The sequence below is a fragment of the Cyprinodon tularosa genome, unplaced genomic scaffold (assembly GCF_016077235.1).
Source record: "Cyprinodon tularosa strain WSP-4 unplaced genomic scaffold, ASM1607723v1 ctg203, whole genome shotgun sequence".
NCBI classification, from domain to species: domain Eukaryota; kingdom Metazoa; phylum Chordata; class Actinopteri; order Cyprinodontiformes; family Cyprinodontidae; genus Cyprinodon; species Cyprinodon tularosa.
This window is the reverse complement of record NW_024038748.1, coordinates 377,118-395,930: the sequence shown is the minus strand read 5'-3', so window position 1 is coordinate 395,930 and position 18,813 is coordinate 377,118. Positions and strand designations below refer to the sequence as shown.

General features: G+C 42.1%; 3 protein-coding genes across 3 annotated transcripts; 1 reads left to right on the top strand and 2 right to left on the bottom strand.

The window, feature by feature from the left end:
• Nucleotides 1-1,754: 1,754 nt before the first annotated feature.
• Nucleotides 1,755-9,453, bottom strand: LOC119783369 (serine/arginine-rich splicing factor 7-like). Its single transcript, XM_038284859.1, has 8 exons — nt 9,325-9,453; nt 7,644-7,877; nt 5,521-5,697; nt 5,344-5,442; nt 5,100-5,141; nt 4,905-4,949; nt 3,206-3,298; nt 1,755-2,424 (listed from the first exon to the last, which is right to left on the bottom strand). Exons 2-8 carry the CDS (start codon nt 7,865-7,867, stop codon nt 2,331-2,333), a joined length of 774 nt encoding a protein of 257 aa, XP_038140787.1. The 5' UTR covers nt 7,868-7,877; nt 9,325-9,453; the 3' UTR covers nt 1,755-2,330.
• Nucleotides 9,454-12,808: 3,355 nt separating this feature from the next.
• LOC119783350 lies at nt 12,809-16,148 on the top strand. The gene is made up of 3 exons (XM_038284827.1): nt 12,809-13,170; nt 13,721-14,232; nt 16,070-16,148. Exons 1-3 carry the CDS (start codon nt 12,838-12,840, stop codon nt 16,146-16,148), a joined length of 924 nt encoding a protein of 307 aa, XP_038140755.1. The 5' UTR covers nt 12,809-12,837.
• Nucleotides 16,149-16,707: 559 nt separating this feature from the next.
• On the bottom strand, nt 16,708-17,975 carry LOC119783349. The gene is made up of 3 exons (XM_038284826.1): nt 17,649-17,975; nt 16,875-17,431; nt 16,708-16,731 (listed from the first exon to the last, which is right to left on the bottom strand). The coding sequence occupies exons 1-3, from the start codon at nt 17,875-17,877 to the stop codon at nt 16,708-16,710; spliced, it is 810 nt and encodes a 269-aa protein (XP_038140754.1). The 5' UTR covers nt 17,878-17,975.
• Between the last annotated feature and the right edge of the window lie 838 nt (nt 17,976-18,813).

Genomic DNA, 18,813 nt, shown 5'->3' with positions numbered 1-18,813 from the left:
CCTCATAATAATCTGTATGATGTGACCCAGTTAAAAAATAAAAATCCATGGCCCATAGGTGGACTGTGAAGTCATTTATGCAGCTATTAAGAAGTCAATATTCCAGTAAAACCTCTTCAGCTTTACATTTTATCATTTGCAAAGAAGCAGCTTTTCCCTCCCTACTTCTTTGTGTTAAAAAAAAAAAATCCTACACCCACCCAGATGAATGCTGGTCCCACCCCTGACAGCTTCATTTTTAAACGTATCCACATAAATTGTTCGATACATAATAAAAAACATAACTGAAAATATATGACCTCAACTAAAAGATCCAGAAATAAAAATGTAATTCATCCTCACATGAATTAACTGGATCCTACACTGCATCTAAAAAAATTATAAAAAACAAATCCTTAATATAACCTAGGAAGTTGCTTAACAACCTGCTTTAGGGAAAAAAATGAAATAGAATTCAGCCTATGATGCAGGCGGGTGGGTGTTATTATTTAGCATAGCTAGCATGGTCGCTGGTATTTTGGAACTCTCCAAACTCTGAATCAATGAGACAAAAGCTCTAATTTAGAAGGTAAATAAAACCACATCTAGTGATTATTGGATCAATACTGAGACTCATTTCACCTAAAAGCTAAATCCTGAGGAACTTTTATTCTAGTGCCGTAAACAATACATGCCCCTAGATTACCGCTGCACTCTAACAGCAGTTTAAAAACAATATATTGAACAACTGATCCAAAAAAGAAACAACTACAGCGTAAGATGATGAAGATGTTTATTTGAAAATAATACAGCCACACGTTTACTTCTAAAGCCAAAAAAAAAAAAAAAAAAAAAGCTGCACCAACTCAAGCATTTTAAAACCCAGTCGGAGCCACAAACCCCAGGTAGGAAGAAAATAATTCAGCACAGGGACATTAATTAGGTTCATGAGGGGAAACAGAGCAGAAAAAACAAATCCAAAGGCATGCAGACCGACTTTTTCTGTCAAATGGTGCGACTGGGAGACAAATATATAAAACAATTTTACACCCGAGCAACAACTGAGAACAGAAAGTTTTTGCCGATACATCAACTTATGTTCATATCCACGTCCTAGTTTATCCCCACATCTTTACTGGAAGAACTGAATTTTACTGCTAAAAAAAAAAAAACAAACAACTGAATTAAAGGCCTACCTGCGCAACAATTTGGAAAATAAAGATTACTTACATAGCAGCAACAATTAAAAACCACTCCTATCTATGTTTCTCTCTGTGATACAGACAAAAGATCCTGACATTATGAAGCTGTAGAGACGGCAGTCCTGAAGGTAAAAAAAATAATCTGGAAATAAGAGAAACGAGACAAACTAATACAAAAAAAAAAAAAAAAGACAGCTGCTGCCGGGCTGTAAAAACAGACAGGATGTCGAGGGGCTGCCCGATTAGGACAGCGGTGAGGGGGAGGGGGGGTTCACTCAGTCGTCTGCGGGCGTAGGGCTTCGGTTTGGACTTGCTGAGCGGGAGCGACTGAAACAGAAATGGAAAGGAATCAGATGGCAACAGGAGAAGATGGAGCACTACACACCTATGGATTTTCTGCATTGTTTTCATCTTTGGAAAATTAACTGTAATACAAAGGCCAAATAAGTATATATTATTGACACTAATAAATCGTCTTATTCTAACAGGTCTTACAGGACAAAGCTGTGGCAGCATGTGTGAATAACACCCTCCTCTCATTACACCTGTTAACATCATCTGTGCCTGTCTGTGTCGCACACGTTCACCCATCCAGTCACTCCCACATTCAGTCGCACTCTCAGCATGCTTGTTTAAGGCTCAACTCTAGCAAGCCTGAACATTTCTGTCACCATGAACATGAGCTTGTCAGGGGGGTTGATTTTTGGTTACCTTTGGAGACAGCGGCAGAAACAACAAGTACAGAGAAGCGAAGGATCAAAGGACTGAAGGACGGAGGACTACAACTCGGAGAGACACTGGAGGCTCTTGAAGACTGATCTCTCGTCAGCTCTTTCTCTCACTTTCAGAAGCTAAGACAGAGGCGAAGAACTCTGGTAGGTAGGGGGGGTCTGGTTGGTAGTAGGTAATGGATTTTTAAGGCCGAACTCTGATCTGTGCGGGTCAGCCCTCTGGTAGATCTGAAGGCTGGCTGGGTGAGTCTAGTAGAACAACTGTATGTGTGTGCGGGCTGATCTCGTCTGAGCGTGTGCGTCGGTTGAACAGACAGTCATCCGTTCACTGAGGGGGAGGGTTCGGTCGGTAGGTCGACCTCTTTCTCGCTGTCTAACATCAGATGCAGGCGAAGGCTGATCTCAGGTCAGCGCTTAGTCAACCTCCCGCAGGACGTGCACACCGCCAGCTGGCAGACCCTGGGCCTGGGATCAGCGGCGGTGTCTGTGCAGTGCTCAGCTCCCACCACACGCTTTAAAGAAAATATGAAAAATAAACAAAACTTCTGCAAAGATGTTTACCGCAAGTCACACCCCTGGTGCTGATTTAGCTGATCTTATCTAGAAAAGTTCTGGAGAATTCTACTGAGCTAGCCCAATTCAGAACAGGGAACTTTAATTTTACTGACATGAATATCCTGTCTGAACATTTCAAATCTTTCTTACTTTCTTAGCCTTCAACTGTTATAAAAAAAAATAAAAATAAAAGGTAGGGGGCTCTGTCTGAGGTGGAGGAGCAGGAGAACCTGGGCGGTGGCTGCTGCTCCTTCTGCTGAAAGTAGCTTTCAGGTAAAGGTTAGAGGCTGAGCCCAGATCCTCTTTCCTGGGCTCTCTTTTCAGGATCAAAGCGACCGATTCAGAGCCACATGGATCCGGAAAAGAGAGCACAGGAGGTCCAATCTGTCATCTGCTGGACTTTCCCTATATCAGACAAACAGCTCAGTTCTCCTGCTTTACTCCACCCAGTTCACCACTCCGGCTGCAGACGTCTACTGGTGAAGCCCCGGCGTGTCTTCGGATCCTCCCACTCATCATCATGCTGGTGTCGGCAGGCAGGAGCGTGACCCCTGGCTGGAGGTGGGCCTAGAGGGGGCACCTGACCTGGCTAACATGTCTGACTCTAACCTGAACGGCTAGCTAATGGTGGGGTATCTACCCTTTTTTTCCTGCTGCGATGTTACAAACATGAACTATGACACATTTATCAGACCCCCAACCCCAGTGCAGATAGAGACGATGAGACTTTGAATTTACCTGGCCCTCTTGTGGTTAGCAGATGGTGATCGGGAACGGGACACAGAGCGCCCCCTGGGGGCAGAGCCCGACCGGGACCGAGACCTAGAGTGGCTGAGAGGAATAAAACAAACAGAACAAACATAAATCACATGTTTCAAACCAAACTTATCTAGATCCAGTTACGCTTCTTTACATGAGGGCAGCTGGACCTCCACAACACGCCACCTAGCCTTGACTCAGCGCATCATCTACACCACTGATTCGGTCACCACAGAAATTACACCAAATAACGCTTATTTCTCCTTAGATAGAAAAAATAAAAATAGATGCATCACTTAAAAACAGATAAAACCAACTTTTTTTTTTGTGGTAGCATTACACTCATGTAGGGTTAGATGAGATATACTTCAAATATGATCACAATACAGAGTGAAAATGTGGTGATAAAGATAAAATTGACAGAAAAAAAAGAACATCACTTCTTCACAGTCTTCCTTGGGTGCCGTTTTAAAGTCACAAAAAAATAAATAAATAAAATAAAATTGAATGTAATTTATTGTTTAATTTATGAATTAAAATTCTTACGATTAGAAACTTATCACAATAATAAGATAAATGCCCAACCCCATACCCATGGTCTGTTGATTCAGGAAAAAAAAAAAACATTTCAATTGTGCTCATCTTAAATTAGGCAGCCTGATTTACAAAGTCACTCTGATATTTGAAACGAATAAGCTAATATTAACTGAACTTTATTGATATCACAATGAAGAAATTCACCTCTGCATTTAATCCATCGCGTTGAGGATCAGTGGGCTGCCATTGTGCGGCGCCCCGGGAGCAGTGTGGGACTAAGGGTTTATGCTTACTGACTCAGAGTGGCAGTCTGTGGGAGTGGGGCTTGAACTTAGAACCTCTGGATTCCAAGCGCAAATTGCAAACAGCTAGGCCACCCCTCCCCCACCGTTTCTTCTGTGATGGACCCATAAGCAGTAGTACAACAAAAAGGGCCAAGTAAACGTTAGCACAAGTTTGGATCTGGAACTCATTTGAAGGGAAAATCCCCAGAGTACTTATGCAGAGAAAATAATTAGTCCTACCTGAACCACAGTCATAGATAAAGCCGCAGCAAACACCACCGTTTTAACTGAGAGCCAGGTTTTTATTTCTTTGCATCAAAAAATCAAAAAATTTGCAACAAACAACAACAACAAAAAGAACCACCTAAATAGTAAATTAGTTTGCAATGCAACAATAAAACAAGATTATGAGTCTTATAAAAGTCCTTGTTACTGAGGAAGGATTAATGACTGATAAATAAAACTTAATGATAAAAAAAATATGAAAAGCTGTTATCCCAACAAGCGACGGTGGGCCTTAGTGTCAGTTTCAATCCTGCAGCTAAACCAGGATTTATACAGGAATGAGGAACTTTAATTTAATACTTTTTAATGCTCTCACACTTTTTATTAAAGCATTTTAAATGCCACGATAATCACAGTTAATGAATTTAAATGCCAAGTAAGGCCTTAATTTAAAAAATAATATTTTTAAAGACTTAATGATTTTCAAAAGGCATGGAAAACCCTGTAAACATTCCCCTGATTGGCTGAGGTGGAGCCTGACATGTTACAGACTGACCCGGACCAAAACAGAGTCCAGTCTGCAGCTTCTGATCAGTCGGGCAGAATATTTCAGAGTCTGAGACACGGCATACCTTCTCACCGAAGTCCTGGACTTGGACCGTGCTGGGGACCCAGATCTGATGAGAAACAAACAAAGAATGTTTTACTTAAAACCGTCTGAAAACCTCAAGGTTAAGCGATTTTAGAGGAAGATAACAACCAGCCACCCTGTTTCAGATGGCACCATGCCTGAAGCCCGAGGTTTTATTAAGGAAGCTGCAACTCACCGGCTTCTGCGTCTGGAATACGATGGAGATCTACGGCGGCTCCTGGTGGAAGAAGGGAGAAAAAAGTGAACACCACCAGTCTGAGCGCCATGATTCAGCACCAGAAAACACAATAGTTACGATCGACCAACAATGCAGCAGATGTAAACTTAACTGTGGAAATAAGGGCTTAGTTTCCTAAAACAGAAATATTGGAAACAAGCCTTCACTTGTTAATGGTGTGTCTGTTTCCATGTCAACATACCGACTGTAGCTTCGGCTACGGCTACGGCTGCGGGAGCGAGACTGATAACGTCGGCCACGGGATCTGGACCTGGAGCGGGACCTGGACCGAGAACGAGACCTGGAATACCAGCACCAACGGGTTAACACCCTCCTGCTGAGCTTCACCCGCTGAACAGGAAAGACAGAGCTCACTCACCTGCTGCTGCGCCGGCCCCTCTTGCTGTAGCGGTAGCAGTCGTAGGCGTAGTGGCCCCGGTCCCCACACTGGTAACACCGATCATTGGGGTCAAACTGGCGGCGGCTGGGGCGTCCGCGGCCCTTCCTGGAGAGGCCAGTGGACATCTCCACACGAACACGGGAACCACACAGGATCCTGAACACAAAACGCCACACCGTGTTCAGTCAGTGAAAATACACATTTACTTAAGGATGTTCGGTAGGATATATATACCGTATTTTCACGACCATAAGGCGCACCGTACTAAAAGGCGCAGTCTCAGTTATGTGTCCCATTTCTGTATTTAACACACACATAAGGCGCACCGGACTATAGGGCGCATTTTTTATATACAGGTACATGCCCTCTACTACCTTTAAATAGCTCTACTGCGTATTTTAAAAATACAGCGGGCCCAAAACTGAGTATGACTGTGCTTTATTCATATATTTATTACGAAGTATTAATCAAACCTGCGAGCTGGCCATGAGACAGACACATCGCAGATGACACAGCGCTGTGATTACTCCTAAATTAACTTAAAATCCTGAAAACTGCCGACGGAATTTGTTCGCTTTTATTACCGGTATCCTGGTGCCTGCAGCTAAAATTATTTAGATGAAAAACACCTGGCAGCAGCCGCGGTGAGGCTGCTGTTGAAGGGATTTCTGCTGTCGGTGCACCGCTGGTATGTGGGGGTCTGAGCGCCTCCGACAGAAATAGATAATCTGGATGAACTGACTGCAATTATTAAGTTTTCAGGTGGCCTTTCTCACTTAAAAACATATTAAAACTACTTTATTCCCCCTGATCACAGCAAATATAGCTGCAAGATTTATATTATTTAGATGAAAAAACACCTGCCAGCCGCCGCGGTGAAGAGGAGGAGACCGGCCCAGAGGCTGCTGTTGAATTAAGTTTTCAGGTAGAAAAATAGAGCGGGAGCAAAACTGAGTATGTTTGTGCTTTATTAATGTATTTATTACAAAGTATTAATCAAACCCATCAAAGTCATCATCCTCTGTTTCTGAATTAAACAGCTGCGCTAAATCAGACATGCCAGTTTCCCCTTCTTCGCTGTCAGTCACTTTCCGTGCAGCGCGGCTCCTCAGAAATAATGCCGGCTTTTGCGAAAGCTTGAACAACAGAGCCAGCAGACACTTTAGTCCAAGCATCTACAATCCATCCGCAAACTGTGGCGTAACTTGCCCGGCGCTGCCTTCCACTTATCCTGAAACTGTGGTCTGTCTGTCATCCATCGCTCCCACGCCGCTCGCAGCCTTACTTTGAATGGCCGCTTCACACCGATGTCGAGCGGTTGAAGTTCCTTTGTCAGACCCCCGGGGATAACGGCGAGCACAGCGTTCATTTGATTCACCTTTTTTTCACATCGGCTGTGAGATGGGCACGCAGCGATGGTGATGCGTGGAAAAAAGCACCTGGTCTCCTCACATACACCTGCCTTTCATCATCTTCTCATCCATCCAGCCTTTTTCATTTGCGTTAATATCATGTCATCAGAGCGCTGTGTCTGTCTCGCTGTCAGCTCCCAGATCAGCTTCTCTGATTGGTTGATGCAGCGCGTCCAGCAGCAAAACTTCACTTTTTCCATCTCGAGCAGCAGCAGCGCGTTGGCGGTGCGTCAGATGCTTAAACGCTCCCGAGGCGCTGCACCTGCAGCTCAAAACGCGCTGCGGGACCTTTTGCTGCGCCTATACGCGCGTCAACCATTGACTTTGCATATAAACTCGCTGCTTCTGCTGCACCTGCTGGGCCGGTTCACACCGATGTCGAGCGGTTGAACAGCGAGCACAACCTTAATTTGTTTCCCCATGTTTTTCACATCAGCTGTGAGATGGGCACGCATGGAGTTACATATTAACAGCGATGGTGATGAGTGGAAAAAAAACACCTGGTCTCCTTACATTCAGCCACTCTTTCATCATCTCCTCAATGAGGTGGTCTTAAAAGTCGCAGTTACAACACACATAAGGCGCACCGCACCATAGGGCGCACCGCACATTTTGAGGGAAAAAAAAGACGGTTAAGTGCGCCTTATAGTCGTGAAAATACGGTATATATATATAAATAAAGAGACTTACTTTCCATCCATGCCTTTGACAGCATCCTCTGCATCTCTGGGATCTTCAAACTCCACAAAGGCAAAGCCTGGTGGATTCCTGGCCACCCACACGGTCCTCAGCGGGCCATAATAACCGAATGCTCGCTCCAGCTCGCCCTTAGCAGCGCCATTACCGAGGTCACCGACATACACTTTACAGTCGGCGGCCCGAGACGAGCTCCGAGAGGACGAATGGTAGGACATTTCTCTTTACCTACAGACAGAGAGAAGTGGGAGTTATAAAACCGAGCTTGTTGATACTCAAAAAAAAATAATAAAAATAATAATAATAGTACTTTGCTGTTGAAAAGAAGCAAACTTTAGTTTAGATTTATTTTTTTTTACCATAAATGCTGTAAGACTTGGTTTGACTTTGGCCAACTGTGGCTCTCAGAAGACACATATTCTTTAATATTTTTGCGATTGTCCAAATAATTGTTTTTCATCGTGGGACAGCCAGGGGGGCAATCAGGGGTTAAGGGTCTTGCTCAGAGAGCCAGAGTGGCAGTCTGTGGGAGTGGTGCTCGAACTCAGAACCTCAGGATTCCTAGCTATATGCCCTACTAGGGCACCACTGCCCCAAAAACACCACCTTATACAGTTGCACATATATTCCAAGTATGCCATTCTTTTTAAAACATACTGTACTGTATTCATTATATTTTAGGTTAAAATTGCCTTCACCAAATCTCTTCCTCTTAACCCAATTTTTATCTGCAAGCATCTGCTCTCTTTTATCTCTGTTACTCATAGACCATAGTATATTTCTATTTATAAAATCAACATGACATGGGTAGACTGAAGGACTAATTCACTGTTTCAATTTAAACGGAGTGTTAAAATATCCAATTTAAAACAAAGCAAGAAAAGAAATTAGCTTTAATATATAAACACGGATGAATTACTTTGTTAAAGTTTAAATGAAGTTAAAACGGCAGACCTTACAGAAAGAAAAAAAAAATGAATGGTATGCATATTCATCTGTTCCCTCCAGGAAGCCAGCGGTAGGTAACCACACCATCTCCATGGTAACGGACACTTATCCGCCTCCAAAAGGCAACAAATCCAACAGTTTCGGTGTTTATACAATCCATCTCATTAACAAGTGAAACCTAGTTAAACATCTCGTTCTGGCTCCAGTTTTACCATGATGATTATATCAAAGGTCATCCAATCCAATCATGTTTATTTTAAAAAGGGTAATTTGTGCTATTTTAACACACCTGACAACCTGGTTTCGTTTTTACGATTGAAGCGACCTGAACCATACAGGAAGCCATCTGATCATTAGCTTCCTGTTAGCAGCTGTGTAAAGGTCAATTTCGCCTAAATTACACTACAGAAACATCCATTTAATTATGAAAGACTTGTTATTACTGTTTAGTAAGCAATAATAGTCATTGTAAATCCAGAACAAAGTCCTTTGCGGAGCCGCAGGGTAGCTGTTAGCTTGACTAGAGCCTCCCCCCACTGGAAGGCCGGTTTGCTTTAGGTGTATAAAGCAACATTCATCAAAAACACAGTTGAACCCTACATTCGAAAACCCTTTAATTATAACCCCAAAAGTGAGCCCCGATATTATCTATAAGCGGTTCAATTCAGGAAATAGCCAGGCCCCGCTAATCGCAATGGCGCGCGGCCCACGCGATAGCTTGCCTTACCGTCTTCTGTTGTTGTTTTTATTCTGCCTCCTCCTCCAAAACCTAACTCCGGGAGCCTCTATGAAACTCTATTAGTACCGAAGTGTGAAAAAAAAGCACAATTTTAAAGAATTAACAGTTCTAATCGCCGTCAATACGGTCTTTAATCTAGTCCCTGCATATCTTTCCGCAACGACTTCACCTCCACGGCTTTTGGTAGTGGCTGCCGATTCTAACGTTTCTTCTTCATTTGTGGATTAAGGCGGTGGTAGATTGTTCCAACATCCATTAGCGCCTCCACCTGATTGAAGGATATTACTGCAGTTTCTTCTAGAATAATTTACGTAAAATAGCCTACCTTACTGTAAAATCCTACCCTCTTTCCAATCGGTCTCCGTCAGTCACGTGACATTTCTTCTTCTTCTTCTTCTTCTTATGGGGTTTTATGGCGGTTGGCAGGCTTGTGAATTGTGCATTACCGCCACCAACTGATATGGAGTAAAGCAAGAAAACAGAAAACGATTCACCCAAAAAAAAAAAAAAAAAAAAAAAAAAAAAAAAAAAAAAAAAAAAAAAAACCTGTGTAACTTAAACCAACATAATACTAAATCACATTTGCCCATATAATTTTAATTTACTCTAGGTCATCTTAACTCTGCCAGTTTCTGATGGTCCCATCGGTCCTCCCATCATACTTCCAACCATCTCCCAGTTCAAATCTTTAATGTCCAGGTATTTTTCTGCAGCCTTCACTATTATTTTGATTTTTTCCGTTTTTTTTGTTGTCTGTGCAGTACAATTAATTACTTCTACCATGAAAAGAACAAAATTTGTCTTTTTAACAATAAGTGAGTCTTCATCAATTTTTTGATTCTCTAGAGGTTTGGAATTTGCCGTGTGTTGAACTGTAGGTTTGGGTTTTTCTGACTGAGATGGGATCCTTTTTGCAGCTTCAGCGTAGGTTATTCCGAGCTCAAATTTCATTTTTTTAATTTCCTCAGACCTTTTGCTTGCTTCACAGCCGCGATAGGCAGCAGTATGTTCTCCACCACAATTACAGCATTTTATTATAGCTTCTTTTCCACATTTTCCGTACTCATGTTCTCCTGCACACCTTCCACACCTCTGTTTCCCTTTACAAACTGCTGCAATGTGACCGAATTTTTGGCATTTGAAACATCTCAATGGTGGAGGATTGTAGATTTTGACATTATAGCTTATGTAACCGATGAATACTTTGCTTGGTAATTGCTCTTCCTCAAATTAAATTAGCACTGATAAACTGTCAGATCTTTCTCCGTTTCTTGTTGTTTTTAACCGTTTTACTTCTTTTACTTTTGCACCGCTTATGTTTTCCAGAATCTCTTTTTCAGAAATTTTTAGAGGAACTCCTCCAATGACTCCCCTGCTGATCTTTTTGTTCTCCATTAGGCTGCACTGAACTCTTATCCCGTCAATTTTGTTGATCCGTATTGCTTTGCCTTGCTGGGCGCTGTCTCTGCAGTTAATTAGCAGGTCTCCACTGTACAGAATTCTGGCACCTCTGACTTCTCCGACAAGTTTATTGATGGTTTTTGTTAAGTGAACCGGATTCCAATTTGTAAAAGAGTCTGCCTGATTAACGACTTTGAATATGACTTTGAATTCATTTTGTTGTGCTGTGGAATGTATGGAATGATCATCACTGGATTGTTCTGAACTAGATTCCCCTTGAACTGATCTCTGTTTTTTCCGCTTTTTCTCATTTTTTGATGTTGCTATCTTCCAACCTTCATTGTCACTATTTCCCTCTTCCATCCCACAAGAATCGCTTCCTGTTTCCTCACTACTCACGGCCCAAGACATTTCTCCATAAGCAGCTTCAAAACACGCGCCATGCACCAAACGACCATCCACATGCAATCCTCCTCTCTCTCCACGTGACATTTCTTCTTCTTCTTCTTCTTCTTATGAGATTTTATGGCGGTTGGCAAACTTGTGAAATGTGCATTACCGCCACCAACTGATATGGAGTAAAGCAAGGAAACAGGAAACGATTCACCCCCCCCAAAAAAAAAAAAAAAAAAAAATACAATAAAATAACCTGTGTAACTTAAACCCACATAATACTAAATTATACTAAATTACATTTGCCCGTATAATTTTAATTTACTCTAGGTCATCGTACCTCTGCCAGTTTCTGATGGTCCCATTGGTCTTTCCATCATGCTTCCAACCATCTCCCAGTTCATATCTTTAACATCCAGATATTTTTCTGCAGCCTTCACTATTATTTTGATTTTTTCTGTTTTTTTTGTCGTCTGAGCAGTACAATTAATCACTTCCACCATGAAAAGAACAAAATTTGTCTTTTTAACAATTAGTGAGTCTTCATCAATTTTTGGAGATTTCTCTAGAGGTTTGAAATTTGCCGTGTGTTGAACTGTAGGTTTGGGTTTTTCTGACTGAGATGGGATCCTTTTTGCAGCTTCAGCATAAGTTATTCCAAGCTCAAATTTCATTTTTTTTATTTCTTCAGACCTTTTGCTTGCTTCACAGCCGCGATAAGCAGCAGTATGTTCTCCACCACAATTACAGCATTTTATTTTAGCTTCTTTTCCACATTTACCATATTCATGTTCTCCTGCACACCTTCCACACCTCTGTTTCCCTTTACAAACTGCTGCAATGTGTCCGAATTTTTGACATTTGAAACATCTCAATGGTGGTGGATTGTAGATTTTGACATTGTAACTGATGTAACCGATGAATACTTTGCTTGGTAATTGCTCTTCCTCGAATTTAATTAGTACAGATAAACTGTCAGATCTTTCTCCGTTTCTTGTTGTTTTTAACCGTTTTACTTCTTTTACTTTTGCACCGCTTATGTTTTCCAGAATCTCTTTTTCAGAAATTTTCAGAGGAACTCCTCCAATGACTCCCCTGCTGATCTTTTTGTTCTCCATTAGGCTGCACTGAACTCTTATCCCGTCAATTTTGTTAATACGTATTGCTTTGCCTTGCTGGGCGCTGTCTCTGCAGTTAATTAGCAGGTCTCCACTGTACAGAATTCTGGCACCTCTGACTTCTCCAACAAGTTTATTGATGGTTTTTGTTAAGTGAACCGGATTCCAGTTTGTAAAAGAGTCTGCCTGATTAACGACTTTGAATATGACTTTGAATTCATTTTGTTGTGCTGTGGAATGTATGGATTGATCATCACTGGATTGTTCTGAACTAGATTCCCCTTTAACTGATCTCTGTTTTTTCCGCTTTTTCTCATTTTTTGATGCTGCTATCTTCCAACCTTCATTGTCACTATTTCCCTCTTCCATCCCACAAGAATCGCTTCCTGTTTCCTCACTACTCACGGCCCAGGACATTTCTCCACAAGCAGAGCAGCTTCAAAACACGCGCCATGCACCAAACGACCAACGTTCCTCCCACGTGACATTTGTTGCTAAGACGCCATTTTGAGTGGAGAAGGCGTAGTGTAAACAGCCGCAGCACAGCCAAACAAAAGGACTAAAGGATTGAGTTTTTTTCGCCGACTACATGGAAAAAAGTAAGCAGAATGCGAAACTAGCGTACCGGGAAAAACTTAACATCGAGGCCAGGGACCGTTACTTGGCCAAACTGTCGGATATTAACGGCATAGATCCCTATGATCTCCGGAGCAAAGACTGGAGCTCCGACGTCTCTTCACTGCCTCCGACCTCATCAGTGGACATAACCACTTACCTAGTGTTTGGCGTCAGTGCCTACACGTGCGAGGAATTCAAGGCATATAAATCACTGGAAGCACACGGACAGTTCACAAATGGCTGGGTTCAGGATCTGTTTTCCTACCGACCACAGATGTGCAACAACACAGTTGTTACTGCAAAGGTAAGCTCCCTCAGCGCTTCTCAAGCAAGCTCCTAAATGATGTTCAGTAATCAAAATATTTTTTTTTTTATGCCCACGTTTACATAGCAGCCTGTCCAAGATAAGTCTGTACAGTTAACATAAGCCTGAAAACAGGGGCGGATTTAGAAAAATGGGGGCCCTAGGCAAAGACAGGCAGGGGGCCCTATGAATGTGGTCGCCAAAGTCTCCAGTAGCAGAAAAATTTTGCAAGATTTGGCGCTAGGCCCTTTTTTGATATTAAAGTGCTAGAAGAGCCTGTAAAGTCGCTCAAGTACAAAACCGCTCATTGTATCATTTTTTTTCAAATGGTTTGCTGCTGTCCTTTTAGCGAAAGCATTTATATCAAAAACATAATTAAAGTGCACAAGTCAGGAATAGCTGTATTAAACATACATGTTATGGGGGCCCCAGGAACTTGGGGCCCTAGGCACCTGCCTAGTATTGCCTAATGCTAAATCCCCCCCTGCCTGAACATATGTAAGACTCCCATCCCACTAAAACGTTTGTATCTGTGTTATGTTCCTTGTAGGTCATGCACTCCCAAAGACTAAACGACACACCACTGAAACCCTGGGCCATCATTGACCGATCAGGAGCCATATCATCTGCTCACTGTACATGTATGGCTGGGATAGCAGAGACCTGTACGCATGTAGCTGCCATGCTGTTCAAGTTGGAGGCCACTATCAGATGCAGGGAGAAAACAACTGTTACAGGAGAGCCTGCATACTGGATGATACCGAACAACATAAACAAAGTGGGAGCGGAGGTGGGACACAAGATCAATTTTACATCATCAAAAGCTAAACGGAAAAGCCTAGACCAACTCTTGGATGGTCAGGCCGAACACATGCCAGCGCTCAGAACTGTCACAAGCACCTGCACAGGCAACACCAGCACACAGGACCAGTGGAGCGCATATCTTTGTGAACTGCAGAAAGCCTCACCTAAAGCTGCTGTTTTGTCTTGTGTACCAGGATTTTGTGATTCATTTGCAGACACATTACAGCCATGTCCTGCACCAGATTCATTGTCCCGACTGTGTGATAAAAAATGGATTGCAGTGATTTGTCTGTCTGCGTTACGGTTGCACTGCAAAACTTTGTTAAAAAAGGCAGACATTTCACAGGACCAGGCCCACTACATAGAATTGCATAGTAGATCACAGCACAGATCCTCAACATGGTATCGGTTTCGCACAGGAAGGGTAACAGCATCAACCATGCACGCAGTCTTTCGGTCAGATTTGGACAACCCTGCAGTTTCAACCGTCAAAGCAGTATGTGGCACAAACAGCGGTGCAACCAATCATTGTGCTGCCACTGTATGGGGGAGACAAAATGAACAGAGAGGGCAAACACAGTACAAACAGAAAATGGAAAACCAACACTGTGACTTTGAGCTAAGCCAGTCTGGGTTCATTATCAACCCCAAGTTTCCCCAGGTTGGAGCATCACCTGATGCAATTGTACTGTGCACCTGCTGCGGAAAAGGCTGTGTCGAGATAAAGTGCCCATTCAAGTACCGAGACAATACCATTCTGGAGGCATGCAGGAGTGGTGATAAAAATTTCTGTTTGGAAATGGTGGATGGTAAAGCTGCAGCTTAAGAAGGAGCATCCATACTACAAACAAGTGCAGACCCAAATTTTTGTTGCTAATGCAGCATATTGTGACTTTGTAGTGTGGACCCTGAAAGACATTGTCGTGTTACGTGTGGCACCTGACCCCAAGCTGTGGAATGCACTCCTTGAAAAGGCACAGCAGTTCTTTGAGCGTGTGTGTCTCCCTGAACTGGTCAGCCACTTCTTCACACGTGATGCACAACGAGCACCGCTGACAGACAGCTCTGATCCTGTAAGGAAAAGACCTTGCAAGGCTGCAAAACCTCTGGCTGAAAAAGCAAACAACATTGTAGCAGCTGACAAGCTATGGTGTTTGTGCCATGGACCGGAGGCCAAAGATGACATGGTGGCCTGTGACAATGAAAACTGCCCCATCGTTTGGTTTCATTTGAGTTGTGTTGGCCTACACCTCAAAGATGCTCAGTCTGATTTTTGGCTTTGCCCTCAGTGCTCGAATTCAAAAACTTAAACTGTCTTTGTTAATTTAAATGTGTTTTGCAGTGATGTTTGTGTGTTTACATATGTTACCAGTATGTTAAGCTATTGCTTGTGTTTACTTTTGCACTGATCACTTGACACTGGAAGTGCTCAAATTTAAAAACTTAAACTGTTTTTTTTTTTTAGTGTGTTTTACAGTGATTTTTTTGTGTTTACATATGTTACCAGTATGTTAAGCTATTGCTTGTGTTTACTTTTGCACTGATCCCTTGACACTGGAAGTGCTCAAATTTAAAAACTTAAACTGTTTTTTTTTTTTTTTGCAGTGTTGTTTGTGTTCACCAGACAAATGTAGCTGAGCACCTTATACTACTACCTCTTCACTTTACATATGTTACCAGTATGTTAAGCTATTCCTTGTGTTTACCTTTTGCACTGATCACTTGACAGTTAAATGCACACATAAAAACAGTTCAACTTAATATTTTTCTCAATGACCCATGTTCTTTATGCTACCAAAAAAAAAAGGAATATTTACAGTTTTAGAAGGTTTTAGAAGACTTTTATTATTCTAAAAAGAATGTTTACAAGTTTTCAGTGTTTGACAATTTTTTATGATGCTACAAAAGAATGTTTACAGGTTGATATTTGCAGGTTGTGGGGATATTTCTATTATGCTAATGTTTACAAGTTTTGTTGAAAAAAGTTTATTGTGCTAAAAAAGAAAGTTTACAGTGTGTACAAGCCTTCCTTATGCACAAGTAAAAAAATCAAAATGCATTTACATCTTGGGTGATTTCTGTATCTACACCACAGTTGGACAATGATTTGTCAGGGCACAGCACACAGTGACGACCTTATCCAAGAATGTGACCTCTTCTCCAGCACAGGGTAAAACCATTGAAATAGGAATAGTTCCATTTAAGATTTTGTACTTTTGACATACATTTCCAATCACCCGTTCAACATGGATTCTCAAATGTGCTATTTTCCTAGTTTCCTCCACATCTCTAGCTGCTAACTGACAGTGGCCTTTGGTGAATGCTGGGAGTTTAACTTCAGCACACAGCATGCCCACACACTCCTGTATGTCAAAACCTCTGTCAGCCAAGACCAGGTCCCCAGGCAACAAATTGTCAAGGAAGCCACTGTTCAGCGTGATGTGTTTGTCGCTTGTACGACCTCCCCAGCCTTTGGACAAAAAACAAATGGCTCCTTTGGGTGTCACACCTATTAAATATTTCATGGTGTGATTGTGCTTGTAGCTGGAGAACATTTGGGCACGCGCTTTTAGGTTTGATGGTTTTTCTGTAAATATCTCAAAGCAGTCAATAATCACTGCTACTCTGTTTCCAAAGGCCTCCCTGAACTGATGTGGCATTACTTTGCGGAGAGTGTCTCTGTCTGGCCATATAATAGCACGCCTCAAATTTGCATAAAGACATGAAACCATATCATGAAATGTTCTTTGTGCAGTCCTAGGAGAAATATGAAACAGATAAGCAAGGTGCTGCAGAGGCAAATCCAATCTTAAGTGCATGAGTGTGAATAGGAGCATCTGAAAAGGAGTAAGACATTTCTTTTGATATGACATGAGTGGCAATAAAAAATTAAAGGGCGCCAGGAAGGTTGCAAGGTTTGGCAGACCAGTGTAATACTTTACTTTTTCATCATCAGCTCCAAAGAAACTATCGGATATCATGTTCTCATTAAGTTTGCGTCGCAGTTCTATATTCTCTTCTGTCAGGCGGTTGACCTCTGCACGCCTGAGCACACACAGGTCACATTCAGGCTGAGTCACAGTTTCAGTGGGGTTCTGCACCTCCTTGTTTGTGATCAGCTGAGGGTTTTCTTCTCCAATCTCCTGCTGAGGGTGTTCTTGGTTTTCTTCTCCATCCTCTCTGATCTCCTGCTGAGGGTTTTTTTCTCCATCCTTTCCAACCTCCAGCTGACCATTTCCTTCTTCAGCATCACATGTCTCCTCGGTCTGTAGCCCGTCAGTGTTTACATCCTGGTGTATGCCTGTCTCTGCTGACTGAAGGGTCTGTTTCCGTGTCTGCTCCCGTGCCCTTCGTCTGGCAGAGCGACCAGGGTCTGTTGGTTTGATAAACGTGTGTCCAAGATGTAAGGATGGGGCCCAGTCTGGGTCACTCTCCATCATCTCATAAGCTGGCTCACCTGAAACCACATGTTAGGTTTGATTTAGAAAGCAAGTTCATACTGGATAAGGCTATGTCTTATATCAAATTAATTAATTAATTTAATATGGGTGTTTAAATTTGTTTTTGAAATAATAAAAAATAATAAGTTAGAATAATGGTGATTATGAATAATAATAAAACACAAATAATGCATTTTCTGACGTTTTTTAAGTAATATTAAAAGTTTATGTTACCTTTATGAAAGTGCCGAGAACAAACACACATGTGGGGGAATGTTTTGTTGAAAATGAGATCCTTTCTCCTCACTGCTGAAAGCCAGGCCATGCGACGTCTCTTTGTTATTTCCTCCAATTGAGGTCCGTGTGATCGTTTCCAGGTTGGAAAACGGAAAAAACGGATTCCTTCGTCCCCCGATCTGCCATGCCGGGACTGGCAGCCTCTCACACAACACGATCGGGCCATTTCAGGTTAATAATTGTGCCGAAAGAACAGCCGCGTGTGGGTTAACTCGACTTTCCGCCTAATATGGTGGTTTTCCCACGATGCACCGCGCCCGAGGTAAACAATGACGTCACCTGGCGGAGACCGATATCATAATTTATTTAAAAAATAGTTTTATCTGAGTACTTCACAAATTAAAGTAATATATACTTCCTATTCATAATTTATGCATGGGAAATTGTACAAACATTCAGAAACAAACTCACTCACCTTTAAGGAGTCATTTAGAGCAGAGTTTCCCAAATTTTTGAGCCCAAACTGTTGCTTGAGTATAAAACATTTCTGGAAAAATCAATTAACCACATGTGTTTTCCTATTAGAAACTAGTGTTGCACCGATGCCATTTTTTGGCCCCGATACCCATATCTGGCTGTGCCGTATTGGCCGATACAGATACCATAACATATGATACCATCTGTTTGAAATTGATGTGTGTGTGTATATATGAAGAACTGCATACTACTTGGTTGTAAAATAATAACCATCATGGCTTTGTCAAGCTGCTGCCTACCTTTGTTAAACAGGAAAAAGACTAATACAAAGTGAATCCAGTAGAACTTTTAATGCCTACCTGGAATGGGTGACAATAGTAGAATAAACTTAGGCTCTCAAAATGGTATCAGTGCCCTATTTGTTGTTACTCGCCGATACCGATACCACCATTTTAGTGCTGGATCGGGCCCTGCCCGATACTGGTATCGGTGCAACAGTAAGTATGAGGGCGAACCATGAGAATGAGAAGAAAAGTGCTGAAGTTCTGAGTTTTGGCCACAGGGGGCAGTTTCGTAATGCATGTTTTCAAAAAGCTCACTTTCTTAAATATTTTCCCTACAGTGAACATGTACAACACAAAAAACCCCTGATACTAATGGGGCTGAAATTCAAGAGAAATTAATT

Bases quoted from the DNA above. Each gene is read 5' to 3' on its own strand.
- LOC119783369 (XM_038284859.1), bottom strand. From the start codon at position 7,867: ATGTCCTACCATTCGTCCTCTCGGAGCTCGTCTCGGGCCGCCGACTGT. The intron at 5,698-7,643 runs GTAAGTCTCTTT...TTTTGTGTTCAG, and splicing joins GTCAAAGGCATGGATGGAAA to GATCCTGTGTGGTTCCCGTG. The intron at 4,950-5,099 runs GTGAGTTGCAGC...GTTTCTCATCAG, and splicing joins TATTCCAGACGCAGAAGCCG to ATCTGGGTCCCCAGCACGGT.
- LOC119783350 (XM_038284827.1), top strand. From the start codon at position 12,838: ATGGAAAAAAGTAAGCAGAATGCGAAACTAGCGTACCGGGAAAAACTT. The intron at 13,171-13,720 runs GTAAGCTCCCTC...TGTTCCTTGTAG, and splicing joins ACACAGTTGTTACTGCAAAG to GTCATGCACTCCCAAAGACT. The intron at 14,233-16,069 runs GTGTGATAAAAA...TCTACACCACAG, and splicing joins CCAGATTCATTGTCCCGACT to TTGGACAATGATTTGTCAGG.
- LOC119783349 (XM_038284826.1), bottom strand. From the start codon at position 17,877: ATGGCCCGATCGTGTTGTGTGAGAGGCTGCCAGTCCCGGCATGGCAGA. The intron at 17,432-17,648 runs GTAACATAAACT...ATGTGGTTTCAG, and splicing joins TTCTCGGCACTTTCATAAAG to GTGAGCCAGCTTATGAGATG. The intron at 16,732-16,874 runs GCGCCCTTTAAT...TATTTCTCCTAG, and splicing joins CAAACCTTGCAACCTTCCTG to GACTGCACAAAGAACATTTC.